This window comes from Nelusetta ayraudi, unplaced genomic scaffold (assembly GCF_046127955.1).
Source record: "Nelusetta ayraudi isolate G7.1 ecotype Tasmania unplaced genomic scaffold, CSIRO-AGI_Nayr_v1 ptg000011l, whole genome shotgun sequence".
NCBI classification, from domain to species: Eukaryota; Metazoa; Chordata; class Actinopteri; order Tetraodontiformes; family Monacanthidae; genus Nelusetta; species Nelusetta ayraudi.
The window spans coordinates 13,764,551-13,790,950 of NW_027466061.1; the positions used below are offsets into that span (position 1 = coordinate 13,764,551).

The window sequence follows — 26,400 nt, forward strand, 5'->3', positions numbered from 1 at the left end:
GGTGAATCTCCCTCTGCCTGAAGACGCTGTAACTTAGTGTTCCCTTCTCCTTGGGACCCATACAATTACTTTTGGTCTGTCCCTGCCAGGGTTAATAAACACAGCAAGTCGCAAACGCAAATAAGCAAGAAAGCAATAAGAAAGGAAAACAGTTACTCTCAACAACAAATTGCCAAAAAGAAAAGATCTAAAGATTTTCTTTTTCAGTTCCACCGGATTGAATATATTCTCATCCCAGACCGTTTGTCAGTGATGCAGACATTTGCGCAGACTGGTTGAAAATATCCCAGTTATTTGAGCTGGTGCATGTGTCGGACGGGGTTAAAAACGTAAGGAGTCAGGGTCCAGAGCGGCACTCGTGGCGACACTGTGTCGTGGGCCATTCTGGGAGCAGAAATTCTGGGGCTAGTGTTGTTGACCGGCCCAGCGCTAAAGACAGATGCATGCGCAGTTGGAGTCGGAAAGGAATGACGCAAACGTTTAAGTCATGTCACGTATGAGGTGGTGATAGTAGAGCACAAGGAGCCTGCGTGAGGAATTCCTGATCTGAAAAAAATAGATCCGTCACAACACGATGCTATTAACGAAGCGGAATGCATCCACTTAGGATCCGCATCTGCCGTCACGTTACGTTCACACTATAAGAATATATGTCGACAGTGACCATAAAATTAAAAATCGATGCGGTTAGACAAGGCTGTCCGGTTTATTATAAGTGGAGGGTGTTGAGTGTCCCTGCAGCGCTGTAGCAGGAAAGTCATGACATCATGTTATGTCTCCATGTTGTTCATGAAACCCATTTTTATGTCTGACTATTTTTTTTCAAATTTCTCTCGTTTATGCCAAACAGGACAACAGCTGAAAGCTTATCCAATCAGAATGAGGCAGATCTGCAGAGACGTTTTCAGGAGCGACAGCAGGAAATCGACCAAATGCAGCAAGTGCTTGAAACCAAAATTCAGCTCCTGCAGGAGGTTCGTCCGGCTCATGACCTCGATAGCGTTGAAAGTGGCGCGTCTGAAGTGATGACATCATCTTCTTCTTCTTCTTCTTCTTCTTCAATTCGTTTTCAGGAGGCCCAGCTAGCACGCAGCGAGGCCGAGAGGATGGCCTCTCTGGCCGGATCCCAGTCCCACGCCTCCCTCCTCTCCCTAGACACCCCCATGGAGGACATCCCAGAGGACGAGAGGTCTCCCAGAATCCTGTCCTCTCCCACCACCACCACCAAAGACAGGTGAGCAAAGTGGAGGGAAATAAAAGAAAGGCACATTACAAGCTTCAAACTGTCCAAGTCCATCTCAGCGTCTCACTGACTAACCGTACGTTTGTGTTCAGGTTGATAGAGGAGCTCAGCAAAGAGCTGCAGAGCAAGGAGGCCCTGATCACAGAGCTGAGCGGAGAGAAGTCGACTCTAACACAGAGGGTGGGGGAGCTGGAGGTTCAGGTCCAGGAGCTGTCTTCATCCCTGCTGCAGAAAGACAAGGATGTGGAGGTACATACACAAGTTCTTTTTTTTAACCCAGGTTCTGAAAGCTGAGTCTAAACCGACACACCGATACACATGTTTTTCAAACAGCTTGTTATCCCTTTATTTATGTTCATAGAGCATAGAACTCAGCCGCCGCTAGCACAATTTATAATAGCCTTCTAACATTACTGCATTCCTGCGGACCACCCCATCTCCTCTGACTGGGGTTCTATTCTGGAAAGGGGCTCCCAAGGCAACATGTGCGACATTCCGAAATCGCACTTAAACAGCTATTCATCTGGCTGGCAAGGGCTGAATGCACGCACAAGCTACACAAGACACACGCACTCCACGTGCAAACATGTCGATGCACTTGTGGCCTGATGTCATCTAATAGTTTTTCTAGTGTCTAGGACCCTTTATGACTTCCTTAATCTTAAATTATTTATATTTATATCTATTTTTAGAAATATCAAGATCAAAAAAATTAAAAAGAATTATTAGATTGGCATATGCATGTGGTTTACAGTCTGTCTCTTTCATTGCAGTTCTACCAGGACGAACTTGGTCAAGAACGCCTGCGCATTGAGCAAGAGATGCAGGTATGGAAAGCTTGTATTTTTAACCAATGGAGAAATTTTGAATGGTCTCTATTACACTGTAAAACCACTCCATCACATGCTATTATGAAGCTCTCCACTAAGTGTCAGAACTGCATCACACATGTTGTGGTTCAGCGTCCGTTTGCATTTAAGATGTGACTGCAGTCATACAGTATCTTTAGGCATTTAGATCAGTAAGTGGAAAGAGGAAATACAGTCTATCATATGTGTAGTTGTTAGTCTGAGCTTATTGCGGTTGCATTTGAAGCTAACTATGATGCTGGGATGAACACTGAAACATTGTTGTCAGTTGTGGCTGGGCTTTTATAATTGTTTTGGTAAATGGTAAATGGACTGCACTTATATAGCGCTTTTCCAGGACCTTCACAGTACCCCAAAGCGCTTTACAAAGGCCTCTCATTCACCCATTCACGCACACATTCACACACCAATTTTGTCCAATTTATTTTATAAGATGTATGTTAGATGATTACATGACTACCAGAAGACAGGTCATAAACAGACATTTACTTAAAACATAGAAATGGCAGTCAGCCATCATTTGAAAATTGTATTTTTCTTCACACAATTTTTAATGCCTCAGTAACAAAAACAGCATGACAGTGGGATCATTTAACAATACTGAGAAGGTACACTATTTAGACCACCTCCCAAACGCAGTCTGTCTCCGTGTTGCAATGGACTTAAAACAATGGACGTAAACAGCCTGTGTAGAGCTGAATTGTGGTGCAATCGAGAAAGCTCAATGAGTCATGAGTGCTGGTTCAATTCAGCCTGATTAACAGATGATACAGCTCTTTGCTGATTTACCTCCCTTCTGTCATTCTGTGGTGAACAGAGCGATATGTGTGACTTCCTCTAAATTCGTCCTAACGGGTTTATCTCATCGCTTTAAGTGCCAGGAAGTCATTACGTTTACAGCGTGGAGCTGCACTTACACCCTCCAGGGACACATCCCTGCATAAAGCGAGTATTCAAATGGGGTGAGATCATCACCTTCACAGCAGCTGCTTCTGCCTAAAGAGAGCCTTCGACAGTCCTACCTTTACCTAATCACCACCACCACACACGCTTTATGACCCCTGAGCCCGGCACAACCAGAATGATTCACAATTCAGATTTGAAAGTTAGAGTAGCTGTGTCAGGATAGTGATTGGTTGTTTTGCCCTTTATATGTGTTGTTTCACAGGTAGTATACATGTATTTTAACTTGTAAATCAGTTGTGGTTAAAGAATGCAAATGGAAGGTAGGTTCACAGTGGATGAAAACTCACCCAAAACTGAAGGTTGTAACGATGGCGGTTCCTTGTTGGCAGGTGGTGGCTCACTAGTTATGTATCCTTCGAAGGTATAGAAATAAGCAAGACTATCAGAGTCACAGCTGCATTTGTAATCCACAGCTGTCTTCAGGGGATAAATGTAACTACGGTGCTGTCCCAATATGCGTGTGTGTGTGTGTGTGTGAGTGAGTGTGTGAGTGAGTGTGTGAGTGTGTGAGTGAGTGAGTGAGTGAGTGAGTGAGTGAGTGAGTGAGTGAGTGAGTTTGTGTGTCCCTTTCATTTGTGCGTGCTATCAGACTTGCATGTCACAGGTTCTCACTTTAGCAGGTCTGGTTTCTGCTGGATTGTCAATAGGTCAGACTGACCTTCTGAACACTCAGCAACCCCAAACACTGATATCAAGTTGTGTTGTCTCAGACAGACATCTGCCATCAGAGCTGTTAATTAGTTCCCCAGACGCCACTGCCATTTCGACGTAATGTATGTCTGGAGGGGGAAGCTAGAAAGAATGATCTTAGCCTCAATTGTTTCCATATACATCTTTATATTGTTCAGCTGACTATTACTGCATTTACTGAACTCTACTTAAACTGTGAAGATTCTACATTTATGAACAAATGTTGCATTCTTCATTTTCCTTCAGGCTTATTCATCATTTTATTTTGAGAATATGGTGTTCCTTAGACATTCCAGCATGACTCCATGACTAAACAAATAAGACAGCCACTGCAGAGATGAACATACTCAGTCAAATGCTTGTGAAAGGCCTGATTGTTTGACAGTATAATCAAATCTCTGTTTAACGATCTACACCATGGCAACCAAAAACACAAACCATAATGGTTTGACACACTGCTCAATGAGAAATTGTTTAAAAATTAAATGAAATAATCCGACAAGGACAGTCGAGCTGTAAAATAAGTTTATTCAGATATTAAACAACTAGTAAATAAGTGAGCTTACACAGAGAAACTGACTTGAAAAGGAGTTTGACGTATTAACATAGTTGACTATAGTAAGTAGAAAAAACTCCATATTTTATATTTTTATTCAAACTCGCCAGTCTAATAAAAAAAAAGAAATAAAAAGTACAAAAAAATAAAATAAACCATTGTACAAATTATGAGCCAATTTAGTTTAAAGATATATTGCCCCAAGATTGGAACCACATTTAGACCTGCATTCTTAAAATTACATACATATACTGAGAATTTGAAATTTGACCGTTTCAATTTTATCCAAATTTCTTTACAAAAAAAAATGTTTATGCGGCTTTTGTTTTATAATACGTTTTAAACAGTATATACTTCCTATCATTATTTTAGTTTCTTCATGTCAGCACGAAAAGGGGGTTAGATTTCTTTTTGTGCCACTGTATTTCCTCATAAATAGAATAGAATCTTTGTCAGTTTCATCTTTATTATACAGAGCGTCACTAATGTTATGAGCATTTCACCTGTTCAGTCAGGCGAACGCAGCTTAGCAAAACGTGTCGGGAGGAAGTGAGTTGAGGGGTACAACAGACCGAGTGTCTTTCAGAGGACGCCGCAAAACAAGTTCAAGGACCATAACGCCGTATTTCAAAGTGTATTTTACACAGATACGAGCCTTGAAGAACGAATTACACGCAGTCCGTTTTCCCCTGAGCATCTCGGTGTGTCCGCCGCTGGACTCTCCTCCCCTCCCCCATCTTGGGATGGTACGGTCCGCCGCTGCAGCTCTGACTCGGCCAGACTCGTCGCTGTATCTTCCGGGAGGATCTCGCACTCGCTGTGCGCGGAGGGAGCGAGATCCCACCGGTGCGTTTGTGTGCGGCGTCTGACGTCTTAACGGGCGAAATGAATGAAGACTCCTTCCCGCGGACACGGCGAGAATCAACCGGAAGACTAAGAAGGGGACGAGCTGTTCGCGAGTGCGTGCCAAGGAGGAAACCGTCAGCCGGTCCGGATGTCTGTAACCTTCCGCCGGTGCCGATCAACCTGAAGGCTCGAGGATTCCGCATGTAACTGCAGAGGCGCGTGCGGGGCCGTTGGGACGACGTGACACTGGATGGCGACGAACGATGAGGCTTCAATACTGCGTCCTGCTGAGGAAACCTAGACACGACTACGTGCGTGCGTGGGGGGTGTGCTGGCCATGCACCTGCGCCTCGAGCGAGTGACCGCTGATCCCTTTTCTTGAAATGATGAACATCTCATTATTACCTCATCACCAACAACACACCTGTAGTCTTTTTTTTCTTTTTTAAGGAACAGCATTCATTCGTCATGCCTGCCTCTTTTCTTTTTTTGTTTGACTGATTGAAATTAGTGCCAATACTGGGACTGATGTCTTGACAAACTTGCAGTCATTTTTACGTGAAACTGGTTCCTCACCGTGTGGAAAATATCCCTTTGCTCTGCTGGTGAAGCACTAATTAGTCTCCCTTCAATCGATCAGATTCACCGCAGGGATTCAGGTGTTTTTGTGTCTGTTAGATTCCTGTGGAATGCTCGATGTCAAGATGAAGGAGACTTGCCGCATCTGTGGACGGGAGCTCTGCGGTAACCAGCGCCGATGGATATTCCACCCTACTGCCAAGCTCAACCTGCAGGTGCTGCTGTCGCACGCCCTGGGCACCGAGCTCACCCGCGATGGCAGAGGGGAGTTTGCCTGCTCCAAGTGCACCTTCATGCTGGACCGCATGTACCGCTTTGACACGGTGATTGCCCGTGTGGAGGCCCTGTCCATCGAGAGGCTGCAGCGGCTCTTGCAGGAGAAACACCGGCTGAGGCAGTGCATCGGTGGACTTTACAGGAAAACAAACCCGGAAGAGTGTGTCCTTCTGGGTGCTGATGAAGGCCACGGGGATGGGATGGTGGACATCTCGGGGCTCACACATGCAAAGTACTGTGCCCTCTTACAGGACGACATGGTCTACTCTCTGTACGAGTCCTGGGCCGATGACGGTCTGGACTGTCACCAGCACCACCCTCAATGTCCTGCTGGTCAGGGGTCCGAGGTCACTCTTGCAGGCTCACATCGTCTCCCCTGCACTCCCAGAAGGTGTCGGGGATGTTCATACTTGCGAGTAGCCGACTCTGACTATGAGGCTGTTTGCAAGGTGCCCAGGAAGCTTGCACGCAGTATCTCCTGTGGCCCGTCCACACGGTACTCAGCCAGTGTGACTGGAAACAGCGCGATTGGGGGAGTTGGAGGTGGTGGAGAAGGAGCTGGGAAAAGGGACAACATGGAGGATTTAGAAGAAGCACCTTCCTCTCTTACTCTGGTCCCCGGTTCTCAGGATCGCTCGAGGACGTCGGACAGCGATCGCACCTTGGCCGGTCGAGCCAGCTCCAGCCCTTCTGTGGCATCCTTGGAGGCAACAGACAGAGAAGAGTACCTTCAGCCTGCGGACACAGCAGATGGACGGCTCAGCTCCCCGAGGGAACCACTGGACTACCCGACGCCTGACTCCCTTTTCGAGGAACCAATGGGAGCTCCACATGGCCATCGGCCACCTGAGCCCAGCCTCTCTCTGGCCCTCTATCTCCTCCAGAACTATGCTGTCCACCGGCCAGTCCGAACCGCCAAAGGGAGCAAGCTGCCTGTGCTGCTCCGCCGGAGCACCAGTAACGGGGGCATGGGGCTGGGCTCCCCCGATCCTGTCTTGGTAATATCTGATGGAACTCCAGATGGAGAACGATACGGCCATTTGCCAACCCATGAACTGGAGAGCCCTTTGATCAGACTGGATGAGGGAGCAGATCACGTTCTGAGTCTGACTGATATGGATGATCTATTTGCAGACTTGTACAAAGAGTACCCTCGCCCTCCCCCTCATCAGGTATAAATATGACCGGGGAAGGGGTTGCAATGATTAGATGTTGTTGATGAAAATTGTTGCAGTTGGGTCCAAGGTTTCCCAGCTCTAAAAATATATATATATATTTTTTTACCTCAGCAGTTTCTAACGTGAGACATACGCATCTGCCTGTGAAAGGACAGGATTATTGGCATTACTCTTTAGTTTAATTAGCTTCACAATCCAGTATTAAATCCTGTCTGCGCCTCCCCGGCAAGCTTTACCCAGGAGGATCAGAGGCACCTCTGGTGTGTGTGTGTGTGTGTGTGTGTGTGTGTGTGTGTGTGTGTGTGTGTGTGTGTGTGTGTGTGTGTGTGTGTGTGTGTGTGTGTGTGTGGTTCTCTTTGCATGGAAAAGCATTAGATTCGAAGATTCGTGCAAACCATAATACACATTGACAGACAGTAAAATAGACTCTGCGTTTCCACAAAGAAGACAACGTTAATCTTGTCAAAGAAAAGTGCTCCTAGCATGTGAATAGACCTCACAAAGAGTTGTGTACATGTAGACACTGTATGTAATTATTATATGATTAATTGTTATTTAACCAAAAGATTTTAAATTGGAGGCATGAGGAAGCTGAAAATCTGTATTGTCTTGCAACACTGTCTGAAGTCAAAATAATAGCATGCGGCTTTTCCAGTTTCCAGACCAGCTGGTAGTAACACAGGATATTGTGCTCGAATAGGTAGGCACAAAGCAGTCGCAGGCACAAACATCTGCTTCCCAGCTGACACATAACCCTTTAGTATTTTTCTTTGGATGGACTGTGTTTGTCTCTGAATTGGAGGCTGTTTTGTAATAGTTAGAGTGTGTAACCTTTGAGTCGAGGCTACTGGCCCAACTAGGTTACATGTGGGCTGACATTAAGAAAGAGTGACTCCTCCATTGGCCTATTTTCACTCGGGGCCCTTCAGGCAAAATGATTCACGCAACATCAGACCGCTGCATCCTCTCAACAATGGCTGGCCAATACAGTCATTATCTTAGAATAACCATTTTAATCACATACCTTTTTTTTGTTTTCCTATCCTCAGCTACAGGAAAGCACAGATCATTCCTGTTAAATTTAATAACCCACCCTGTTTAAAAAGCATTGTCAGCTGGCGAGTTGATGAAACTAACATTTAAATGCCGGTTATGTAAAGATGGTGATTTGGAGAGCTCTGAGCACACTGCCTCCTGCTCACTCATGCATACAGACGCTCTCACACCACTTTGGAGGCTCCCTGCAAGGCGTAGCTTTCAACAAAGTGCACAGATGAATGAGCCGACTTTTGCTAAATGTTGTTCACGCATTACGTAATCCACTGTGAAAGTTATGCATCAGCTGACAGTGTTGTGTATATTTCATGACAATGTTCCAAACAAATAATTCAGTAGCAATTTTCCTCAGTGTTCATGCTATTTTATACACACACACGTATATGTGTGTGTATTTGTGTATATCTCTACATATACACATATATATATAGATGTATACATATATGAAAACCTTTGCCATCTTACCTCAGAACCTGGTGGAGGAGCAGCAGAGTCAGCTGAACCAGTATGAGTGTGCGGCTGGTCAGTGTGTCAGCGAGCTGCAGAAGGCCCAGCTCCAGGTCCAGTCCCTGCAGGCCAAAATCCATGAGAGCGAGGCCAACAACATGGTACATCTCCTCCTACCGTTATGTAACAATGAGTGTCATGAATCAGTATTTGATGGTGGTGGTGCACTCTTTGCAGAAGCTGCAGGAGAAGCTGAATGAGATGGAGCGTGAGCTGCGTTCCATCCGGCAGGAGGCTCAGAATCAGGAGAGAACCATTCAAGGCCTCACAGAGTCCAGCAGCACCAAGGACCGCGAGGTGAATATTTGTCTGTTATCCATCCATTCATTAATGAATGGTCACCCAATGTGATGGTTGATAGTCAGCTATTAATATCTAAGAGTTATTCTGACCAAAGGCCCAGGAGTTGTACCAGCTCATAGAAGAGCAGAACACCACACTGTGCAAGCTGAGAGAGTTGGCCCACCACAACCAGCTGGCACAATACAAGGTAAGATACAGTGAAGATGCAGTGGGACAAATTCAAATGCACACATGGAGATTTATGCTCTGGATAGCAACAACCTCAGACTCTGACCTGTGGTCATTCTCACTGCAGCCTCCAGAGGGGGTCAGTGAGTCCTTGGCGCTTGCACAGCTGCAGGGGGAACTTGTGGGGGTGCAGAGCTCCCTGTTCTCCCTCGGTCTAGAACTGGAGGCCAGTCAGAGGAGCCTGAGACAGAGCCAGAGGCAAGGAGACGACCTGATGCGCTTCAGACACAGACTCAGTGCCGATCTGCAGGAAGTGCTGCAGCACAGGGAGGTCACCGAAAAGCACAACCAGGTCAGCCGGTCAAACAAAGTCTAGCCGTTTTGAATGGAGCTGCAGTTTAATATTGTTGGTCTCCATGGTGCAGGACCTCCGCTGTGACCTGCAAAAGACCCGCTCGGAGCTTCAAGCGAAAGAAGCAGCACTGAAGGACAGCGAGGCTGAGAGACAGGCGGTGGTGCAGGAGAATAACAGGAGCGTGGCGCTGCTCAAACGCTCCCTGCAGGAGAAGGAACAGCAATTACAGGTAGCGCTTGCAATCCCACACATGTTCAGTTTGCCTTTATAGCTTGTTGATCCCATCTAACAACAAAAAAATTCTCTATACCTGTAGGATTACTGTGAAATGCTGGAGTCAGCAGGAAGTTCAAAAACAAGAGATGCTCTGCTGGAAAAACTGAAAGAGCGCATCAAGGAAAGAGACAGAGCTCTGGAGGTGAGAGCATCACGCTGCCGTGCACACCGTGCTCAGACGCCCAACACAATGTTAACATAATATGATAAATTTCAAAGTGAGAACAATTTTCATCAGCAGTAAGGAATAAACAATCCGCTTGTTTTTCGTCGCCTCTATTTATGTCTGCAGCGCTCCATCGATGAAAAGTTCCGTTGCGTGGAGGAACACGAGGGCCAGGTGAGGAGGCTACAGGTGGCTCTCAGGGAGAAGGAGCGAGACCTGGAGAGACTCCGCTGCATCCTGTCAAACAACGAGGAGACCATCACGGTATCAATCCACTTTACCAAAGCAGATTAACATGCCCACGTCGGTGGGAGCCGCCTTTGTTTCTGTTACAGCGAACGACACAAGTATAAATAGTCTGCGGTTGGAAGTTGGAACATCCTTGTGTATTTGTAACCTTCAGAGTCTGGACTCCTTGGTCCGTGGTAAAGAGCTGGAGCTGGAGCAGGCTGCAGAGGCCTACAGGAACCTGCAGTGGCTGAAGCAGCAGAGTGAGGAGAAGGAGAGAACCACTCTGAGGGAGAAAGACACGCTCATCGGGCAGCTGCAGGCAGCTCTGCAGACACGCAGCCAGGAGATACAGGTACACGCACGCACACACGCACACATGCATTTCACTGTGTTTTGTTGCAATACACACAAATCGTCTTCTGTGCGGTGCGAAAACCAGTCCAAGCAGACAAACCTGCGTTACTTGATATAGCCAGAGTGCTGACTGTGTGTGTGTGTGTGTGTGTGTGTGTGTGTGTGTGTGTGTGTGTGTGTGTGTGTGTGTGTGTGTGTGTGTTACAGGATCTGACTGCCACCCTGGTGACCAGAGCTCACCTGGCTGGTCCCACTGAGGTGGTAGAAGAGCTACAAGCCCGCCTGGCACTGAAAGAGAAACTCTTCCAGGAGCTGCTGTCCGACCGCAGCCGTCAGTCCAGCGAACACCAAGTGCAGGTCCAGGACCTGCTCAACACCCTCAGCTCCAAAGACCAGTATCTGCAGGTAGGCCGAGCCCGCTGGTGCCGCCACGCCATGATTAAAGTGTCACTGGGCAGAGTGAGCGCACGTGCTAACGCTCCCACTCTGTCAGGATTACTCCCACCGGCTGTCCCTGGTGATCAGCGAGCAGAGCAGCCAGCTGCAGGAGCTGCGCAGGCAGACGTCATCCCGGGAGCAGGAGCTGCAGCAGCTAAAGCGGGACCGCCACAGAGAGACGGGAGGAGAGACGGAGCACCTGCGCAGCCTCCTCAAAGAGAAAGAGACCCTCATCAAGGTGCGTGTTCACGGGTTTGACTCTGTCTGGTCGGCCCTACCCCCACCCTCCACCACGCCGTCTTCACATGTGACCTACCACGACAGGAGCTGATGGCTGGCCAGGAGGAAGACATGCAACCTTCCTCTAAAGACAGTAAGGCAGAGGTGACGGTGCTGAGGGAGGAGCTGCAGCTGGTTGTGAAGAAGGAGAGGGAGGCTCAGGTATCTCTTCACACCCCGGCACCATTCACAATTATCTTGCTGCTTCTCTTCTCATGCAGTTTGTGTCTTTGTGCTTCGCAGAAGGAGCTGGCCGCGCTGCGTTCATCCTTGGCCACGCAAGTGGACACCACAGATAGTTCTGACATTCAGGTAGGAATTATTCCCTCATTTTGCAGCCTTCATTTGTGTTATGTTTTAAATTGTTTATCACATCTTTTCTGTCTGTCCCCTTCAGTGTGTGCTGGAGCAGCTTGTGTCAGAGTACAACAAGCTGAATGACGCCCTGAGGGCAGAGAAGAGGTTGTACCAAAATCTGGTGCAAGTCCAGAACAAGGGTGACAGGTAGGAACTCAATGACAAGTCTCCCCAGCAGGCCAGGTGTCTTATTGTTTTCCTCTTGTTACAGTACAACATTTTCCTCTCCCTCCAGCTTGGAGAAGATCCGGGCCCTCCACACTGAGCTCGACTCAGTTCAGGCCCTGCGCACACAGCTGGAGGAGGTCCTGTCCAGGACCCGTAACATGGCCCTGCTGCTGGACAGGGCCGCCAAGCCACAGCCCGACTTTGGAGGTGGGGGGGGCCGCAGGGGTCACTCACTAATGCACCACGACTTCTCTGTCTGACCACAGCGACCTTGAGTGACACTGACACTTTTTAATGTCGGGCAGAGCTGCCTGCAGCCGCTGATAGTCAGATTTTCCCAAATTGTCTCCCAGACAAGAAGAGAGAACGACCCAGAAATCAGTTTATTTATTTAAAAAATTCAGACTAAATCTGACTGTCAGTCTCCAGGCGGCTCCCACAGGGCGACACCAGCACGACTCACAGTTACTGAAGCCTGTTCAGATTAACCCCCGCGCTATGACGTGGAACGCATCCTATTTATGCATATGTTTGTGCTGTGTGAACATGTTTTTTTGGTTTTTAATTGTGTTCTGAAAACACTGCCTGTGTATTACTTTGCAGTGCGACTGTTCTGTATTGCCACTTTCTGTGTACTGTCTCTCACCGACGCCGCTCTTTCAGCCTTACAGTGAAATTAACGTCTTGTGGGGAAACCTCAGCTCTCACCTTAGCAGTGACGCGCCTCACCATCCATCATGTCTTCTTAAGTCATCTGTTTGTGAAAGAATAGGGGGAAAAAAATCACCAAAAAAAACTTGAAAGTTCAAAGTACAAAACATTATGACTCAAACCTTCTGTCAGCAGATAGTTATGCATGAAACGCAGCCTTTATCAAAACCTTCAAATATGAATAACATTTTTGTTGTAGTTACCACGAGTGGTTTATCTGCTTAGTTGGGTTGAGTTTACTTTGTTCCCAGGTAGCAACAGATATATAATACTGAGTAATGATGCTTTGCATAATATGCTCCCTTTAAATCACACAAGCTGTGAATGCCAGACATATTTCCTCCCCATTATTTATATATTCAAAGTAAACCACATTCTCTTACTTGAACCTCTGCCCTGATCGCTCATCCAGCCTGGGGAACAGAATTCTTATCAAAGCCTCTTTTTTTGTATCACAAATGCAACAAAAAAATAAAAATGTGCTCACTTTTTTTTGTCAAAGGCACTTCTTCTGTTTGTTGGGTCTGAGTGGGAATTGTTTTAAGATGATCCCAAACCTGGAATCCCTCTTTAATTCCTCAGTTCTTCTTCCTGTTTTTCCCAGTAATCAACCCACTGTTAGGGCCAACCCTTCTAACACCACCTTCAAGTAGCGCCCCCTAGTCTCCTAGTCCAAGTCTGCAGTCTGAGAACCAAGTTTAACATTCCTATCAAATCAGATCCTGTTTTACTGCCATTAACGCAAGACTATAATGCGTGTCAGGCATTGTCCAGATGAATGTTCATTCCTGTTCTCTGCCCCCCTCCCCCTTCCCAAGCATGACGTTGTGGCATGATTGTCATGTTTGCATGGCTGTCCTGCAGTTCTCATGTATCACCACACCAAAGGTCACTGAATAAGGGGAGCTCACGTGAGCCCTATCACACAATGCCCCTTTAAATAACACCCCTTCTTCCACATACACACCTAGCTTGATATGTAGTGATGCAGTGTGTAAACAGGGCCCCTCATTCAGCCCAGTTTAGCTTACAGAGCAGGTTGTTTGAATTAATCAGCCAGAGGAGGAGGATCAGCCTGTCACTTCCTGCACAAATTCAACTTGAATGCCAGTTTTTAGGGTGGAGACGTGGTAAATTACTGCTTCAATAAGCAATTCCAGTAACTTGGCGCAATGTAAGAGCACAAAAATCCACCCCTGAGTCACAGAGAGAAGCACACACTGCTCGATGTACCATGTGTACTTTCAGACATCACAGTCAATGATGTAAAAGTATTTTTAGATACTCCTGTCGGTGACTTTCCAACAACAACCGCAGCCTGTTGGCAGCAACCCACTGAGTGTGCATGCGTGTGTGTTTCTGCGCTTTACCCACATCTTGCTAACATAACACTTAACACTTATAACACTTAAAACTTAAGCGCACATTATCATCAACAGTTTGTGGATAAATGAAAAGAGCCAAGTTGGATCAGAATAATTCAGTTTAGTTTCCTTTAATTCAGTGTAGTTTCCCACACATACACACAGTGTTACTTTTTGTGAGTGTGCTTTTGGCTGCCCGCTCCACCCTGTGACATAACATTTCCCGTTTGGTCCCATGACTGAAGGTAGCCAGAGTTCTGGAGACAGTCAGCTACATGGTGTGCGCCACAGAGGCAGAGCCGTAAAAGAAATTGAAAACGATACAGACTTTCAAGATTTAGCGTCGAAAGAAAGAAAGTGGATATTTTCCTTAGATGGTTGTTGTGTTTTCAGAGCTCAGCACAGAGGAAGAGGAGGAAGAGGAGGAGGAGGAGGAAGAAGGTGACGACGAAGAGGGCAGCAACAGCAGCAGCGATGAGTTCACTGACAGCATCGAGGAGGATGACAATAAAGTGACTGCTAGAAGTTTGGCTGCTGTTCAGGTAAGAACTGAACTTATATTTTCAAAGTTCCGGCTTCATATTTGTCTCTTTTTGAGATCTCTTTTTCTAACATCCCAACTCTTACGTAATGAACTGAAGGCAAACATCATGCTTTGTTTAAATTCTCCGAAGGCTTTTGGACCTGAGAGTGTGACCAGAGATCCTGTCAGGGCGAGTGTCTCCCACAGCACTGACGTAAAGCAGCTCGAGGAGGAGAAGCAGACTTTGGAAAGCCAACTGGAGGAAATAAGTGCACAGCTGGAGGCGGATGGATACATCTCCGTGGCTCAGATGAGGTCTGTCTTATTCTATAAACTCCTTTCATCTTTCAAGGTCTTACAGCCTGAAAGCTGTGCAACTGTTGACATTTTACCTCGGTCAATCTTTGCTGTGGCCTGCCAGGTGTGCGCTGCAGAGGCTGCAGCAGGAGAACCAAGCCCTGAAGGAGAGTCGAGGGCGAGCCGGAGCGGTCGGACTTGGAGGGAACAAACAGCCGAGCCTGAGGAGTCAGACATGGGAGGAAGAGGAGGAGGAAGAAGAAGGAGATGAAGAGGAGGATGTTGAAAAAGAGCAGGGAACGTCCCCACAAAACGCACCAGCGGGGAAACGAGGCCCACCGAGCGTCAACTTGAGCAAGGAGCGAGGAAAGAGGCAGTGCACGAGACCTCTGACTGCCCGTCACAGCCAAGCGGTAACATGTCACACAGAGTAAACTCATTGTCCACTTTCAGCAAATCCTCGGCCAAATGCTGCTGGTGATAATGTACGAATCTCAATCTAAATACTTTAAAGCGCTGCATCCTTTTTTCCCCCCTCTGTCTGTGTATTTAACTGGTTCGGTGTGACGAGTGGCGCTGTCGGTTTTGCTGTCGCAGGAGGTGGATCCGCCTGTGGGGGTCAGTGAGGTCGGCCAGCTGTGGCAGGACATAGGTCTCCGCGAGCAGGCGGCCCGTCTGAGCTCTGAGAACAGAGAGCTGCAGGAGAGGCTGATGGTGTCTGAGGCCACGGTCCACGCTCAGGCGGAGCAGCTGAAGGACTACAGAGACCTGCTCAGTGAGTCACGCTCGGATCCAAGTGGCAAATAAGAGCAGAGAGAGGCTTGAGATTTTATGCAAAATTACGTCATTTTTCTACCTAAAAGTTTTCAAAATTATTGCATTGAAGTCACTCACCAGAGAGAATAACAGCCCAGCCATTGGCACAACACCACCAGCTACCTAGCTAATTACTTCATGTTTGTAATGGCAGCGGAGGCCTACTTTGTGGAATGGAGACAGAGTTGTTTAGTTAGGCACCAGACAAGTGGTGCTGCCAAGCAGGCAACCAAGGCCCTACAGTACAATACCAGGCCCGCCCAGGAGCCAATCTCTGTCTAGTAAATTTAAAAAAAATGATTTTAAACTATCAATTCATGGTTAAAATGTTTAAATACGTTTTTTATTATTGTTATTATTATTATTATTATTATTATTATTATTATTATTATTATTATTATTGTTAGTAGTAGTAGTAGTAGTAGCAGTAGTAGTAGTAGTAGTAGTAGTATCTAAATAATAAGTAGAATGGAACAAGATTTAATCCCTGTCTGTCTGATGTCTTGGTAGCAGAGACATCGGTCCAGCAGGCCAATAAGCAGGTGCAGGTGGATCTCCAGGATCTGGGCTACGAGACCTGCGGTCGCAGTGAGAATGAAGCAGAGCGAGAAGACACCAGCAGCCCAGGTACGAAACAAACCAGGTTGCTCCAGCGACGAGGCTTGTTTCCTCCCCAAACTCGTCCTTGTCAACTCTGCATCCGTGCATCTCGCCTCATTTCCCTGCAGAGTTTGACGACCTGGAGATGTGCACGTCGCTGTCGCACCAGCAGGACTACGAGGGCATGGACGGCGGGAGCTGGTACGGTGGCGGTGGTAATGGTGGTGCTTACGAAGCGGGCGGAGAGTCAGCCTCCCTGCAGCACCTGGTGGAGGACCTCCGCTCACAGCTGACCCGCAGCCACAAGGTGATCCGCGGGCTGCAGCTGCGTGTGCGCTCCCTGTCTGCCACTAGCGACTACGCCTCCAGCCTGGAGCGCACGCCGCGCAAGGTGCTCTAGCCTCAAACCAAAAGCTGATTCTTCAGGGCACACCAAAGCATTTTACGACAATTCATTCATTCATTTATTAATTATTTTCTATTTTCTCACCTCCCAGGTAAACTGGGCCTTTGAGACATCACCAGCCCCCAGTGGTGTGGAGGAGGATGAAGGCTGGGTGTCTGACACCCAGGGGGTTCGCCCGGGGTCCAGGCCCAGCAAGGAGCTGCAGGAGCTGATGGCGCGGGTTGCCTCGCTGGAGGCGCAGCTGAAGAGCTCCAAACTGGAGGCCAAAAGCCAAGTGGAGGAGAGCAAATGTGCCACCTGGCCGGGGTGAGTGGACGGAGAACTGCTGCTGCCTCATCCTCGCCCACAGCACCTGCGTGTGTTCCTCATATGACTCTGTTTTTTTTACGCCAGAGCTGGTAACTGAATGGGATCTCTGTTTGCTGTCCTTGCAGGAACTACAACTCTCTGATTCAAACACAAGCTCGTGAGCTGTCCCACCTGAGGCAAAGGATCAGAGAGGGGAAGGGGGTGTGTCACATCCTCACACAGAACCTGGGCGACACCACCAAGGTACAGCAAACAATAAAGCTCTACTTCTCAGTGTGGACACGCTTTTTTCCCACAGAATATTGAGTATTTACACAGTGCACAAATATGGGACATTTGGGGAAGTATTTTGTATTCTCAGGTTTTTTGGTCTTGAAAAGGAACCAAGGAGGTCTTCACAGTACCATGTCTCTTGCAGGCCTTTGAGGAACTGCTGCGTGCCAACGATATTGATTACTACATGGGTCAGAGCTTCAGGGAGCAGCTGGCCCAGAACACCGCCCTCGCACAGCGAGTGGCCTCCAAGATCCGAGGACGTAAGCAGCATCTTCTTCTCTGCAGCCGCGTGCGTCCAGGTCCCGTCCCTGGTGCGCGTCGTCACACCAAACCAAAACTTCTCTAAAGCGTCTCTGCTTGCCACAGGTGACCGCGCAGAGAGCCACGAGGACAAGGCCGACCACGAGCTGCTCGCGCTGCGGTGAGTCAGCGCCATGGGCCTCGTTTCTGACTGACTGGGTTTATGTTTTACCTGTGCAGTCTGGGTCAACAGTTTGAGCTCATGGTAGCCACACACACATCATTGATCATAAAAGATTAGCAGAATTTGTGCACTGCTGCTGTCTGTCAGGGTTAAAAAAAAAAACGAAAAAACAATACAAATCAATCCATTTGTTCCATGATTAATTTTTTGCACCCACTTCAATGGACACATTTTAAAGCCGTAAAATCCTCTTCCCACGTGCACCTCCTTTAAAGCTATTAGCTTGTTTCTCAAAGCGCCTCATCTGCTCCCGTGATTAGTGTCACATGACTTGCCGGTTCGTGCAGCTCCTGGTGGTGGAGTGGAGACAGAAGGTTGCTGTTAATCCTCAGCATGGAGTCCTCACCGCTTAGTTGCTTTAGTCGATTCACACCAGCTGGGTTTTAGAGGCTTTGGTGAGGCGGGCTGTACCTTTTCTTTCTGCAAAGGTTTCATTAAAGATACAGGTCTTAGCGACTTGACGCTGGCGGGAATTATGTTTCTATGAGGACGCAGGCGTTAGAGTGACCAGGAATTGTTTGCTTTTTGGACTGAACGGATGTTAAGACGATGGCACCTCTGTGGAAATCCATGGTGTCTAAGAACAGCCCCATGTACAAGGAGTCTCTATGGTCATTTTCTTTGAGTCGGGGACAGACAAGAGAGGCTGCTTTACTTAGGATGCGGTTGGAAAGAGACAGAGAGGTTATGCTTCGCCAGCTGAAACAGTAAGGAATGCATCCACAGAGTCACTTTACACAGACATACTTACTGTAAGACTGTGGGTCTGAGAACAGACATTTAATTTAGGACTTAAACTTTGGACAATATTGAGGATTTATGCAATTTAACAAGAACAAGATGGATAAAATACAATTTTATGACAACCAATCCTAGACAAAAGTAGTAAGTAGTAATATAAATACTGGACTGTCCACCAGGCTTTGATTTGCAACCTCATTACACACCAAATTTGTTTAGCAATATTGAATAAGAATATTCCCAGATTTTATAACCAAGACTTCTCCTGTGTGTCCCCAAAGGCTGAGTAAGGAGCTGCAACACAAGGACAAAATCATTGAGTCGCTACACACCAAGCTGCAGCAGCGTCCCGACACTCCATCCAGCTGCCAAGCTCTGTCTGAGACCACCGACCAGTCCGACAGAACCTCCCTGGTGTCCGATGAGTACCGGACCAATGAAGACGTGGACCTGAGCTCTGATATAGACGCCAGAGAGTTTCAGGGGGAGCAGCAGCTGCCGCCGCCGGGTCACAGATCAGAACGAGATGGTATTGTTGAGCTTCAATTGTAAATTCTGCTCCCCTGTGGAATGTCTCCTTTTTCATTGCACTCTCCCCTCCTTCAGTCCGTCTATCCATCCCTCCTCCTCCTCACCATCACGGCTTCCTCAAGTCCTCCAGCAGCTGTCCCAACATGCTTTGCTCAGCCCCTGTGGGTCTGACCAGACTGCCCTCTCGAGGTACAGGGCTTCTGTACCAGCACTTCCGTTCTTCCTCCTTTACTTTCTGTTTCTCCTCACTTCCTGTTCTTCCTGCATCCAGCCCTTTTCACTGCACCTGTCTCGTCCTCCCTCTCTGGCCCTTGTGGCCAAGATGTCTGGGGCATGTTCACCTCAGACCCCCGGCCCAGGGCCCTGTCTGTCATCGCTGTTCGCCCTGAGCTGGACTCACTGTACAGAAAGATGAATGAGCAGAACGGGGGTGAGGGGCCGGGGACTTTGTGTGATCAGCCACTTTTAAAAATATCTCTTGTTCAGACCAGCTGTTTTCACCTGGGTGTATAATGTGTCGCACTCTTCCTCACTACTGCGTGTGTGTGTGTGTGTGTGTGTGTTTCTATCACGCAGACTTTCCGTCCTCCCATGGCAAAGCTCACTTCACGTTCTCGCCCGAAGCCCACATTCAGCCCAACCTCCCCTGCTACAGCCAGCTTTCCCATCATGCCTTTCAGCAGTACCAGCTGGGCAGCATCAACGAGTCGTTAAAGTCGGACTCAGGCCTGGCGGCAGGTGGCACTTCATGGGATGTGGAGAACTTGGCTCCGCCACTTGGATGCTATTCAGGCTCACCGGGACACCAAGGGAGCAGCCAGACTGGTAGGACTGAGAAGTGATCAGACAAAAAAAGTCCCGTATGCGAGCTCACATGGCCGCTTCAGTCCTCAGTTCCTCTCTTACTGTCTCTTGCCAGGGGTGAATTTGATAGAGGAGCATCTGAGGGAAGTGAGGTGTCTACGCCAACGTCTGGAGGAGTCCATAAGGACTAATGAGAGACTCCGACAGCAGCTGGAAGAGAGATTAGCCACAACCGGGCGTGATGGAGGTGCGGCAAGATTATCATTATTCAGCAAAACTTTTTCAAAGTCTCTCCACAGAAGAAATAACACCGTAAACCTATAATTTTTTGTCCTCCAGGGGCGCCAACTAACATCTATATTCAGGGACTGGACACAGTCACTCAGCTGTCCAATGAGATGAGAGTCCTGAAGGATGAAAATCTGACTCTGCAGTCACGTCTTCAGGCCAGCACAGGTGCTGCAAGCGAAAGCCAGATGTCGTTTTTCAGGATGCTTGTCAACCCTGTGTATGCGCACTAACCACGTCTCCACCCCCTGTAGACAAGTGCGAGGAGGTGGTGCAGTTGCGCGAGGCGGTGTTCACGGCTCGCGCTCGCCTCAAACAAGCTGAGCTGGAGGCAGAGCAGTGGAAAGAGGAGCTGAGGCGCCTGCAGGCTCACAGTCAAGAGCAGGGGCAGCAGATACACATCCTGAGACAGGAACGGCAGGCCAGCCAGGAGAGAACCAACAGGTTGGTGGCCGTGTTGACGCGTCAGGCTGGGAGAAGATTAAATCGCGCCTCTTTAATTTCCCACGCTGACGTGCGTCTGCTTGTCCTCAGGCTGCAGCACGAGATCTCTTTGCTGCAACAGCAGCTCTGCGAAAGCAGGGAGCTCATCCACTCGCTGCAGAGCGAACTGCAAGTGTACGACCGAGTGTGTTCCAGCAGCAAGGCCCGCAAAGGTCAGAATGTCCGCAGCACATTAGCTTTGGAAACATTCTCCTACTAGAGCTGGAAAATACTATTACCACTGCTTAAGAAATTTCCTATGGAATTCTGTACTTTGCTGTCATCTGGTGACCCTTTTTGGTATTGCATTAACATAGATATTGAGAATTCAAAATACTTGTATTTATTCCAGAGGGTCATTGTTCATTAGTATATGCTTTATACCATGCAGGGCTATTGCAAGAGCTCACTTCTATGTTAAGGCAGAAAAGAAACACGCATTTCCCTGATTTTACAGTGTGATTGCAATTTGAGAAGTTGCTCACTATTCTTTTCACAAACATGGAGTATGTCCCCTCATGCTTATATTGAGTATTTTGTCCTCAGGCTTCCTGTGTGAGCTTCCGGGTCTACCAGTGGAGCTCGGGGAGCTGCTCGGAGAGGTGCGCAGTCTGCGGGCCCAGCTGCAGAACAGCGTCCAGGAGAACAGCGCTCTCAAGCAGCTGGAGCTGCACAAGCAGCTGGAGCAGAAGCTGGGGGTGGGCTCTCCTCGGACCCCTTCGCTCTCTGCTCTCAGTGCCAGCCCCCAGAGGGAAAATTTCTACCGCCGCCAGCTGCTGCACGGTGAGTCGGACGCTGCCTGACGTGCTATAACGCTGCAGAGAAGAAGAGCATATCTGAAGTTGAGCGTTCTGTGGTTTGCCGTGTACCCAAGCCTGCCGTGTGTTTGCGTGATTTCCAGACCCAGCTCCGTCTCCTCCAGTCAGGGACATCGGTCTGTTTAATTGTGGATCTCCTGGTCCTCCCTATTCAGACCTGGACGACAGCCATAGCACTGCCAATGGTGTGACTTACACTGCACTGCATGGCTAACCGTAGCTTAATCTGTCTCTAATCTCTCAACTCACCAACCTAAAATCCATGCATAGTCGTTTAGCGGGGATACCAAATCCATTCTTGCTCTCTTTCCCGGGCAGACACCCTGGACCCTCACTCTGAGCTGGAGGGGGAGGCCCCGGACGGATCGTTTGCCAACCGCAATGGCCGGCACGCCATTGGCCACGTGGACGACTTCAGTGCCCTTCAGCAGCAGATGCTGGAGGGCCGCAGCCTGGTCCAGCGCATGGAAACAACCCTACAGTCCTGCCTCGGCCCGCCGTTGATGGAGAAAAAGAGCACCGAGCTGGTGAGGAGTCACACTGATGTGCGATGTCAGAGGGGCGGAGGGGCACGTGTCTAACTGTGCTTCACGTGCAGGTTCTGGACTGTGGCTACGTCAGGAGTCTGCTGGCCAACACCAAGACTCTGAGGCAGATCCTGGAGGAGGCCATGTCGCTGCTGAAGATGTTCTGGAGAGCGGCTCTGCCCAGCACCGACCCATCCGTGCAAAACCTAAAAAAGGTTCAGATTTTCTATTTCATCTTCAATCTGTCTTGTTCTCTTGGAGAATAAGAGCATTCATTGTTTTAACATCCTTAGATTTTGAATAAACAAGAGGGAAAATGTGGCCTAATCTTTAAGAATTTATGCCTGCTGATTTTGTTTCCATTCAGGGAGACAGAGGCTTCAAAGCGTCAGGGTAAATAATGTGACTCTGTGTGTGCAGGAGCAGTGCATGCAGGAGGAGATCTTGTCCTTGAGGCTGCGCATATCAGAGCAGGAGGAGGTTCTCAAGGGGACGATTCAAAGGCTGAGGAGCACCAGCCGCACCAAGGAAAGCATGGAGCACTTCATAGTCAACCAGTGTAAGTGCGTCCGTGCAACAGCCAGACCAGGGGAGTCACTCTGGGCTCATTTTACTAAAATGCAGCCAGGATGCAAATCTCTCCAGACACACCAAGCTGTTTATTCAGATCTATGCAAACAATCCTGAATCATTACGATCGATGAGTCCAGTGATGATTTAAGAAAATGTTATTTTGGCTTTTGCAGTTCTTAATATTCCCTCTTGGTTTATCACAGTATCGAGGACTCGTGATGTGCTGAAGAAAGCCAGGACAAATTTAGAGGTAAGCAAAAATATTTAAAAATCCAAATTAAATCCTCACTGATCCAGGACGCCACACATTGAGTGTTTTCTAATCACTGTGCCCTCTGTTTGTGTATCATCACTGTATGTTGTTGTGTCCCTGACGTCGCTATCGGAATTTGCCATCTTTCTGGTGTAGATTTATCACTTTTTGGCTTTTCTGTCCCTCTTGTTCCTTCACCCTGCGTTTTGTCTCCCCTCTCCTCTCCACTCTGTTGTTCCTCGTCCTCCCCTCAGAAGAATGAGCTGAGACTTTCCTCTTTAAGCTCCTCCTCTGCCTCTCCTCATGCTGGTAATCATTAGGCATCTTGTGATCTTGCCTGTAAGGTACAAGTTGTCCCAGAGTTCCCAGAGCTAGGGGCAGCTTTGACCTCTGTGTGGATTTGCATCTTCTAACCATGTTGTTCTTCCTGCTTCCCCATCCTATGCTGTCTACTTGTTGATATTCCTGCTTCTGAAAGGTGTTTAGAGAGATGAATGAAACATATCTGGGCACAACATCATCTGCATCAGCACTGTTTGACTGTGTAATAGTAAATATTGTAATTGAAATTATAAAAGGGCTTGAAATACTCATTAACTATGCAACTTTATGCCACTGGAGTTCAGGGTTGTTTACTTGTCTCCCTCATTAACATTGCGTCTATTCATAGACTCAGACTTCCATAGGTTCCAGCCAGAAATAACTGCCCACTGCATAGTTTCCACTCTGCCACTGTGTTGCACCTTTACAATAAGGTTTACCCCCCCTTTAAGTCTCGAGCAGCTCACCACAGCTGCTAGTCACTCACATTTAAGGCATGCATCAGCCAAGACTCAACAAGTGAGTGAGTGTGTGCATCGCTCATTCTCCAGTCATCCATCCTGCTTCTCATCAGCAGCTAATTGTGTACTTGGGAACTAATATTACACACTGCAACCTACTTCTTACTGAGGTGTTTCACTCAGAGGTCATAGGTGAAGTTGTCATCATGGAAGAGTTGGCACTGTTCAGTGTGAAGTCTTTGTTTTAAATAAAGGCGCCCATTGCTCTCAGCAATCATGCTAAAGCTACGCTGGTTCCAACCTGATAATGGCAAAGATCAAACTTCCCAATCAGACATGCAGCAAGAAAGCTAAGATGCAAAACGTTGCTCCGGCATGTCACCTCACCCCTTCTCAGACGTTTGGCCTGCGTGAGGAGTTTTGAGTGTTGACCCGCCTCCTGTTTGTTGTTTGCCTCTGAAACGCAGGTGAAGAGCCACGAGATGCTGCCAGAGGGAAGCCTGTTGATGGCAGTTTCCTGAGGATGGGCGGGGCTTCCGGTGCTGGAGCCAGCCAACGCCCTGCTGCGAGGAAGCGCAGCAGCGAATGTCTGCTTTAGACTTTTGAAGAACCAGCCTCAACGCCACCACCTCTGACCTCAGTGCTGACACAGCCAAGACCCAGCCCCTGGTCCAGCTGCTAACCAGCCTTCTCCTCGCTAACCCCACCGCTGTGTCTGTCCAGTCCGGGCAATTCGGGCTTCCATCCTTTTACTCCCTCTCGCCCAGGCAACATGTGCACAATAAGATTTGCACCTTTAGCCTTACCGTCCCCCACCGTACCCAGTTTGATGTCACTCTCAACCCCTTTCCATAGAGTTCCCTGTTGTCTTTGAGTCATGGAGTCAGCAGTTTGCCTCGTTGTGCGTGTGGCAGAGGGAAAGCGTTTGAAATGTGCCTCTGATGGTTTCATTGATGTGCGTCCTATTGCTGATGGAGCTGGTTGAAGGTGCTCATAGAAACTGATCTTGGACCAGGTATACATTCTACCAGAGCAGGGGTCACCAACTGTTTTGACCCTGAGAGCTAATTCATGGGTACAGAGTGAAATGAAGGGCAACCAAAAATCCTGATGAACAACTTTTCTCAGTTAGCCTTTAGTTCTATATTATTATTAACGTTAAAGAGTTCTCAATAATTATCAACAATGACATGGTTACATAAAATGGAATTTTACACGCAACTCAACGAGTTGTGCCATTTTTGGAAGAGGCCTGCGGGCTACTCATGTGGTCCTTGGGGGCTACCTGGTACCCGCGGGCACCGTATTGGTGACCACGACTCTACCAGAAAAACTTTATTAATAACCTACATTTATAGATTTAAAAAAAAAAACACATTTGGAAGAGCTGTCGTGGAGGGATTAAAAGCAAATTTGTAGAGCAAAAACCAGATTTGAATCTAAGAGCAACCTTCTCCAGCGATCCTGACAACTTGTGGACAAAAAGGGTTTTTATGCATGTTTAACTGTGGCTTGTGAGAGGAACTGTGCACGCACAGGCATACACTATGTGTGGTTCTAGAAGGCCCTCCATTTTCATTGACAACAACAACAACTTTTTTTTGCCTTTACCCTGCAAATACAATGCAAAGAGCAGTGAAGTGAACCCCATGATGTATCACTACACAGCAGTGGAATGTTGTGGAGGTAGTTGAGGCATAAATATCTTCATATTTATATATCTACATATTAATGTATGTGTTTGTGGGAGAAGCTTCAGGATGGTCTGTGTGCCAAACTTGGTTTGGCACACAGACCAGGAGGGTTATTGCTCTTGCTGTACAGAGTAGTAAACAAAAGCCAGACAAAGGTTCCATTTTAGCCACAACCCTTTGCATCACTGTCTTCATTGTGATGTATACCTGCTGAATTCAAAGTGCTAAAATGGGAAGTGGAGCCAGTTTATTAGGGTGGTTGTGATTTCTAAGCAGAATGTGCTATATTTGTTTTAATAAGAAATAAAAGAGGTTACAAGTGCTTGAATGGAACCTGGCGGTGAACACGCGTATTCAAGCTCCTCAGTGGGAGTTCTCATACGAGCATGTGCAATAATAATGTTGTTTCATGGATGGTATAACTCTGATTTCTTTGCTTGACACTGGATCATTGTTCACACTCATCTTTCTGAATAGGACACAATCATTGCCACATCAGTTTGTTTTATTCTGCAGTGTTTGTGTGTGACTGCGGGGGTAAAAAAAAAAAAAAAAGAAAAGAAAGAAAAGCTCTGGAACATGGACTTGCCAATACTTGCCAAAGTTTGAACGGTGAACTCTAAACTCGCAATTTGACTTGCCTTACTCATGCGAATGACAAACGTGAGTCTGATCAGACTAGAGTCACAAGCCCTCTGTCAAAGAGATGGTAACCGTTGGACAGTATTTCTTGAATTGCGAAATTTGGACCAAAACTCAACAAAGTGGTTATTTTGTTCCCTATTTTCTCTTGTTATTTCTCTTGATACAGACCATCACAGCATTCCCATGTCAATGGCAACATAGGTTATAAAGTTTTAGAGGTAGTGCAAACTTTGGCATGCTACTGGTGGGGACACTGTTCTATGCTACATTCATTTAAAACTCCTTAAATTATGTTATTTGATGTCTTTTCTTTTGCTGTAGATCTGCTTTTTTACGCTGTAAATATCTTTTTTTCTTAGTTTGTTTTTGTTGTTTGTACAAATTCTACATGTGTGTATGTGTGCGCGTTTGTGTGCGCGTGTGTGTACAGTATGTTTGTCTGTGTGTGTGTGTGTGTGTGTGTGTGTGTGTGTGTGTGTGTGTGTGTATGGGGGTGGAAAAGCATCCAATATTTGCTTTTTGCAAATTTGATTTTTGGGGTAGCTGTGCAATAGCTTCACATTTCTTATTTTGATGTGAAACATCTTTGTGCTGACTGTATTTTTCGATATTCA

General features: G+C 47.5%; 1 protein-coding gene across 8 annotated transcripts in view; it reads left to right on the forward strand.

The window, feature by feature from the left end:
• LOC142885089 (myomegalin) overlaps positions 1 to 24,472 on the forward strand; it is a 34,298-nt gene extending 9,826 nt beyond the window's left edge. Inside the window, exons 6-48 of one of the 8 annotated variants that reach the window (XM_076021219.1) lie at positions 851 to 974; positions 1,074 to 1,234; positions 1,336 to 1,492; positions 2,017 to 2,070; positions 8,730 to 8,867; positions 8,944 to 9,063; positions 9,164 to 9,256; positions 9,365 to 9,589; positions 9,663 to 9,821; positions 9,909 to 10,010; positions 10,161 to 10,298; positions 10,438 to 10,617; positions 10,827 to 11,024; positions 11,113 to 11,295; positions 11,382 to 11,498; positions 11,580 to 11,648; positions 11,734 to 11,840; positions 11,905 to 12,068; positions 14,182 to 14,214; positions 14,330 to 14,478; positions 14,611 to 14,774; positions 14,881 to 15,169; positions 15,354 to 15,531; positions 16,083 to 16,199; positions 16,301 to 16,563; positions 16,670 to 16,884; positions 17,013 to 17,130; positions 17,306 to 17,423; positions 17,530 to 17,584; positions 18,670 to 18,917; positions 19,496 to 19,744; positions 19,839 to 19,970; positions 20,063 to 20,179; positions 20,266 to 20,455; positions 20,546 to 20,667; positions 21,041 to 21,277; positions 21,396 to 21,497; positions 21,631 to 21,839; positions 21,911 to 22,054; positions 22,260 to 22,398; positions 22,616 to 22,662; positions 22,920 to 22,974; positions 23,915 to 24,472. In XM_076021219.1, coding sequence (XP_075877334.1) covers positions 851 to 974; positions 1,074 to 1,234; positions 1,336 to 1,492; positions 2,017 to 2,070; positions 8,730 to 8,867; positions 8,944 to 9,063; positions 9,164 to 9,256; positions 9,365 to 9,589; positions 9,663 to 9,821; positions 9,909 to 10,010; positions 10,161 to 10,298; positions 10,438 to 10,617; positions 10,827 to 11,024; positions 11,113 to 11,295; positions 11,382 to 11,498; positions 11,580 to 11,648; positions 11,734 to 11,840; positions 11,905 to 12,068; positions 14,182 to 14,214; positions 14,330 to 14,478; positions 14,611 to 14,774; positions 14,881 to 15,169; positions 15,354 to 15,531; positions 16,083 to 16,199; positions 16,301 to 16,563; positions 16,670 to 16,884; positions 17,013 to 17,130; positions 17,306 to 17,423; positions 17,530 to 17,584; positions 18,670 to 18,917; positions 19,496 to 19,744; positions 19,839 to 19,970; positions 20,063 to 20,179; positions 20,266 to 20,455; positions 20,546 to 20,667; positions 21,041 to 21,277; positions 21,396 to 21,497; positions 21,631 to 21,839; positions 21,911 to 22,054; positions 22,260 to 22,398; positions 22,616 to 22,662; positions 22,920 to 22,974; positions 23,915 to 24,045 — 6,310 coding nt within the window. In that variant the 3' untranslated portion in view covers positions 24,046 to 24,472. Of the gene's footprint in view, positions 1 to 850; positions 975 to 1,073; positions 1,235 to 1,335; positions 1,493 to 2,016; positions 2,071 to 4,703; positions 7,198 to 8,729; positions 8,868 to 8,943; positions 9,064 to 9,163; positions 9,257 to 9,364; positions 9,590 to 9,662; positions 9,822 to 9,908; positions 10,011 to 10,160; positions 10,299 to 10,437; positions 10,618 to 10,826; positions 11,025 to 11,112; positions 11,296 to 11,381; positions 11,499 to 11,579; positions 11,649 to 11,733; positions 11,841 to 11,904; positions 12,069 to 14,181; positions 14,215 to 14,329; positions 14,479 to 14,610; positions 14,775 to 14,880; positions 15,170 to 15,353; positions 15,532 to 16,082; positions 16,200 to 16,300; positions 16,564 to 16,669; positions 16,885 to 17,012; positions 17,131 to 17,305; positions 17,424 to 17,529; positions 17,585 to 18,669; positions 18,918 to 19,495; positions 19,745 to 19,838; positions 19,971 to 20,062; positions 20,180 to 20,265; positions 20,456 to 20,545; positions 20,668 to 21,040; positions 21,278 to 21,395; positions 21,498 to 21,630; positions 21,840 to 21,910; positions 22,055 to 22,259; positions 22,399 to 22,615; positions 22,663 to 22,919; positions 22,975 to 23,914 lie in introns of those variants that run through there. The other 7 variants (XM_076021213.1, XM_076021212.1, XM_076021214.1 and 4 more) reach the window with 7 other exon arrangements.
• Positions 24,473 to 26,400: the final 1,928 nt, after the last annotated feature.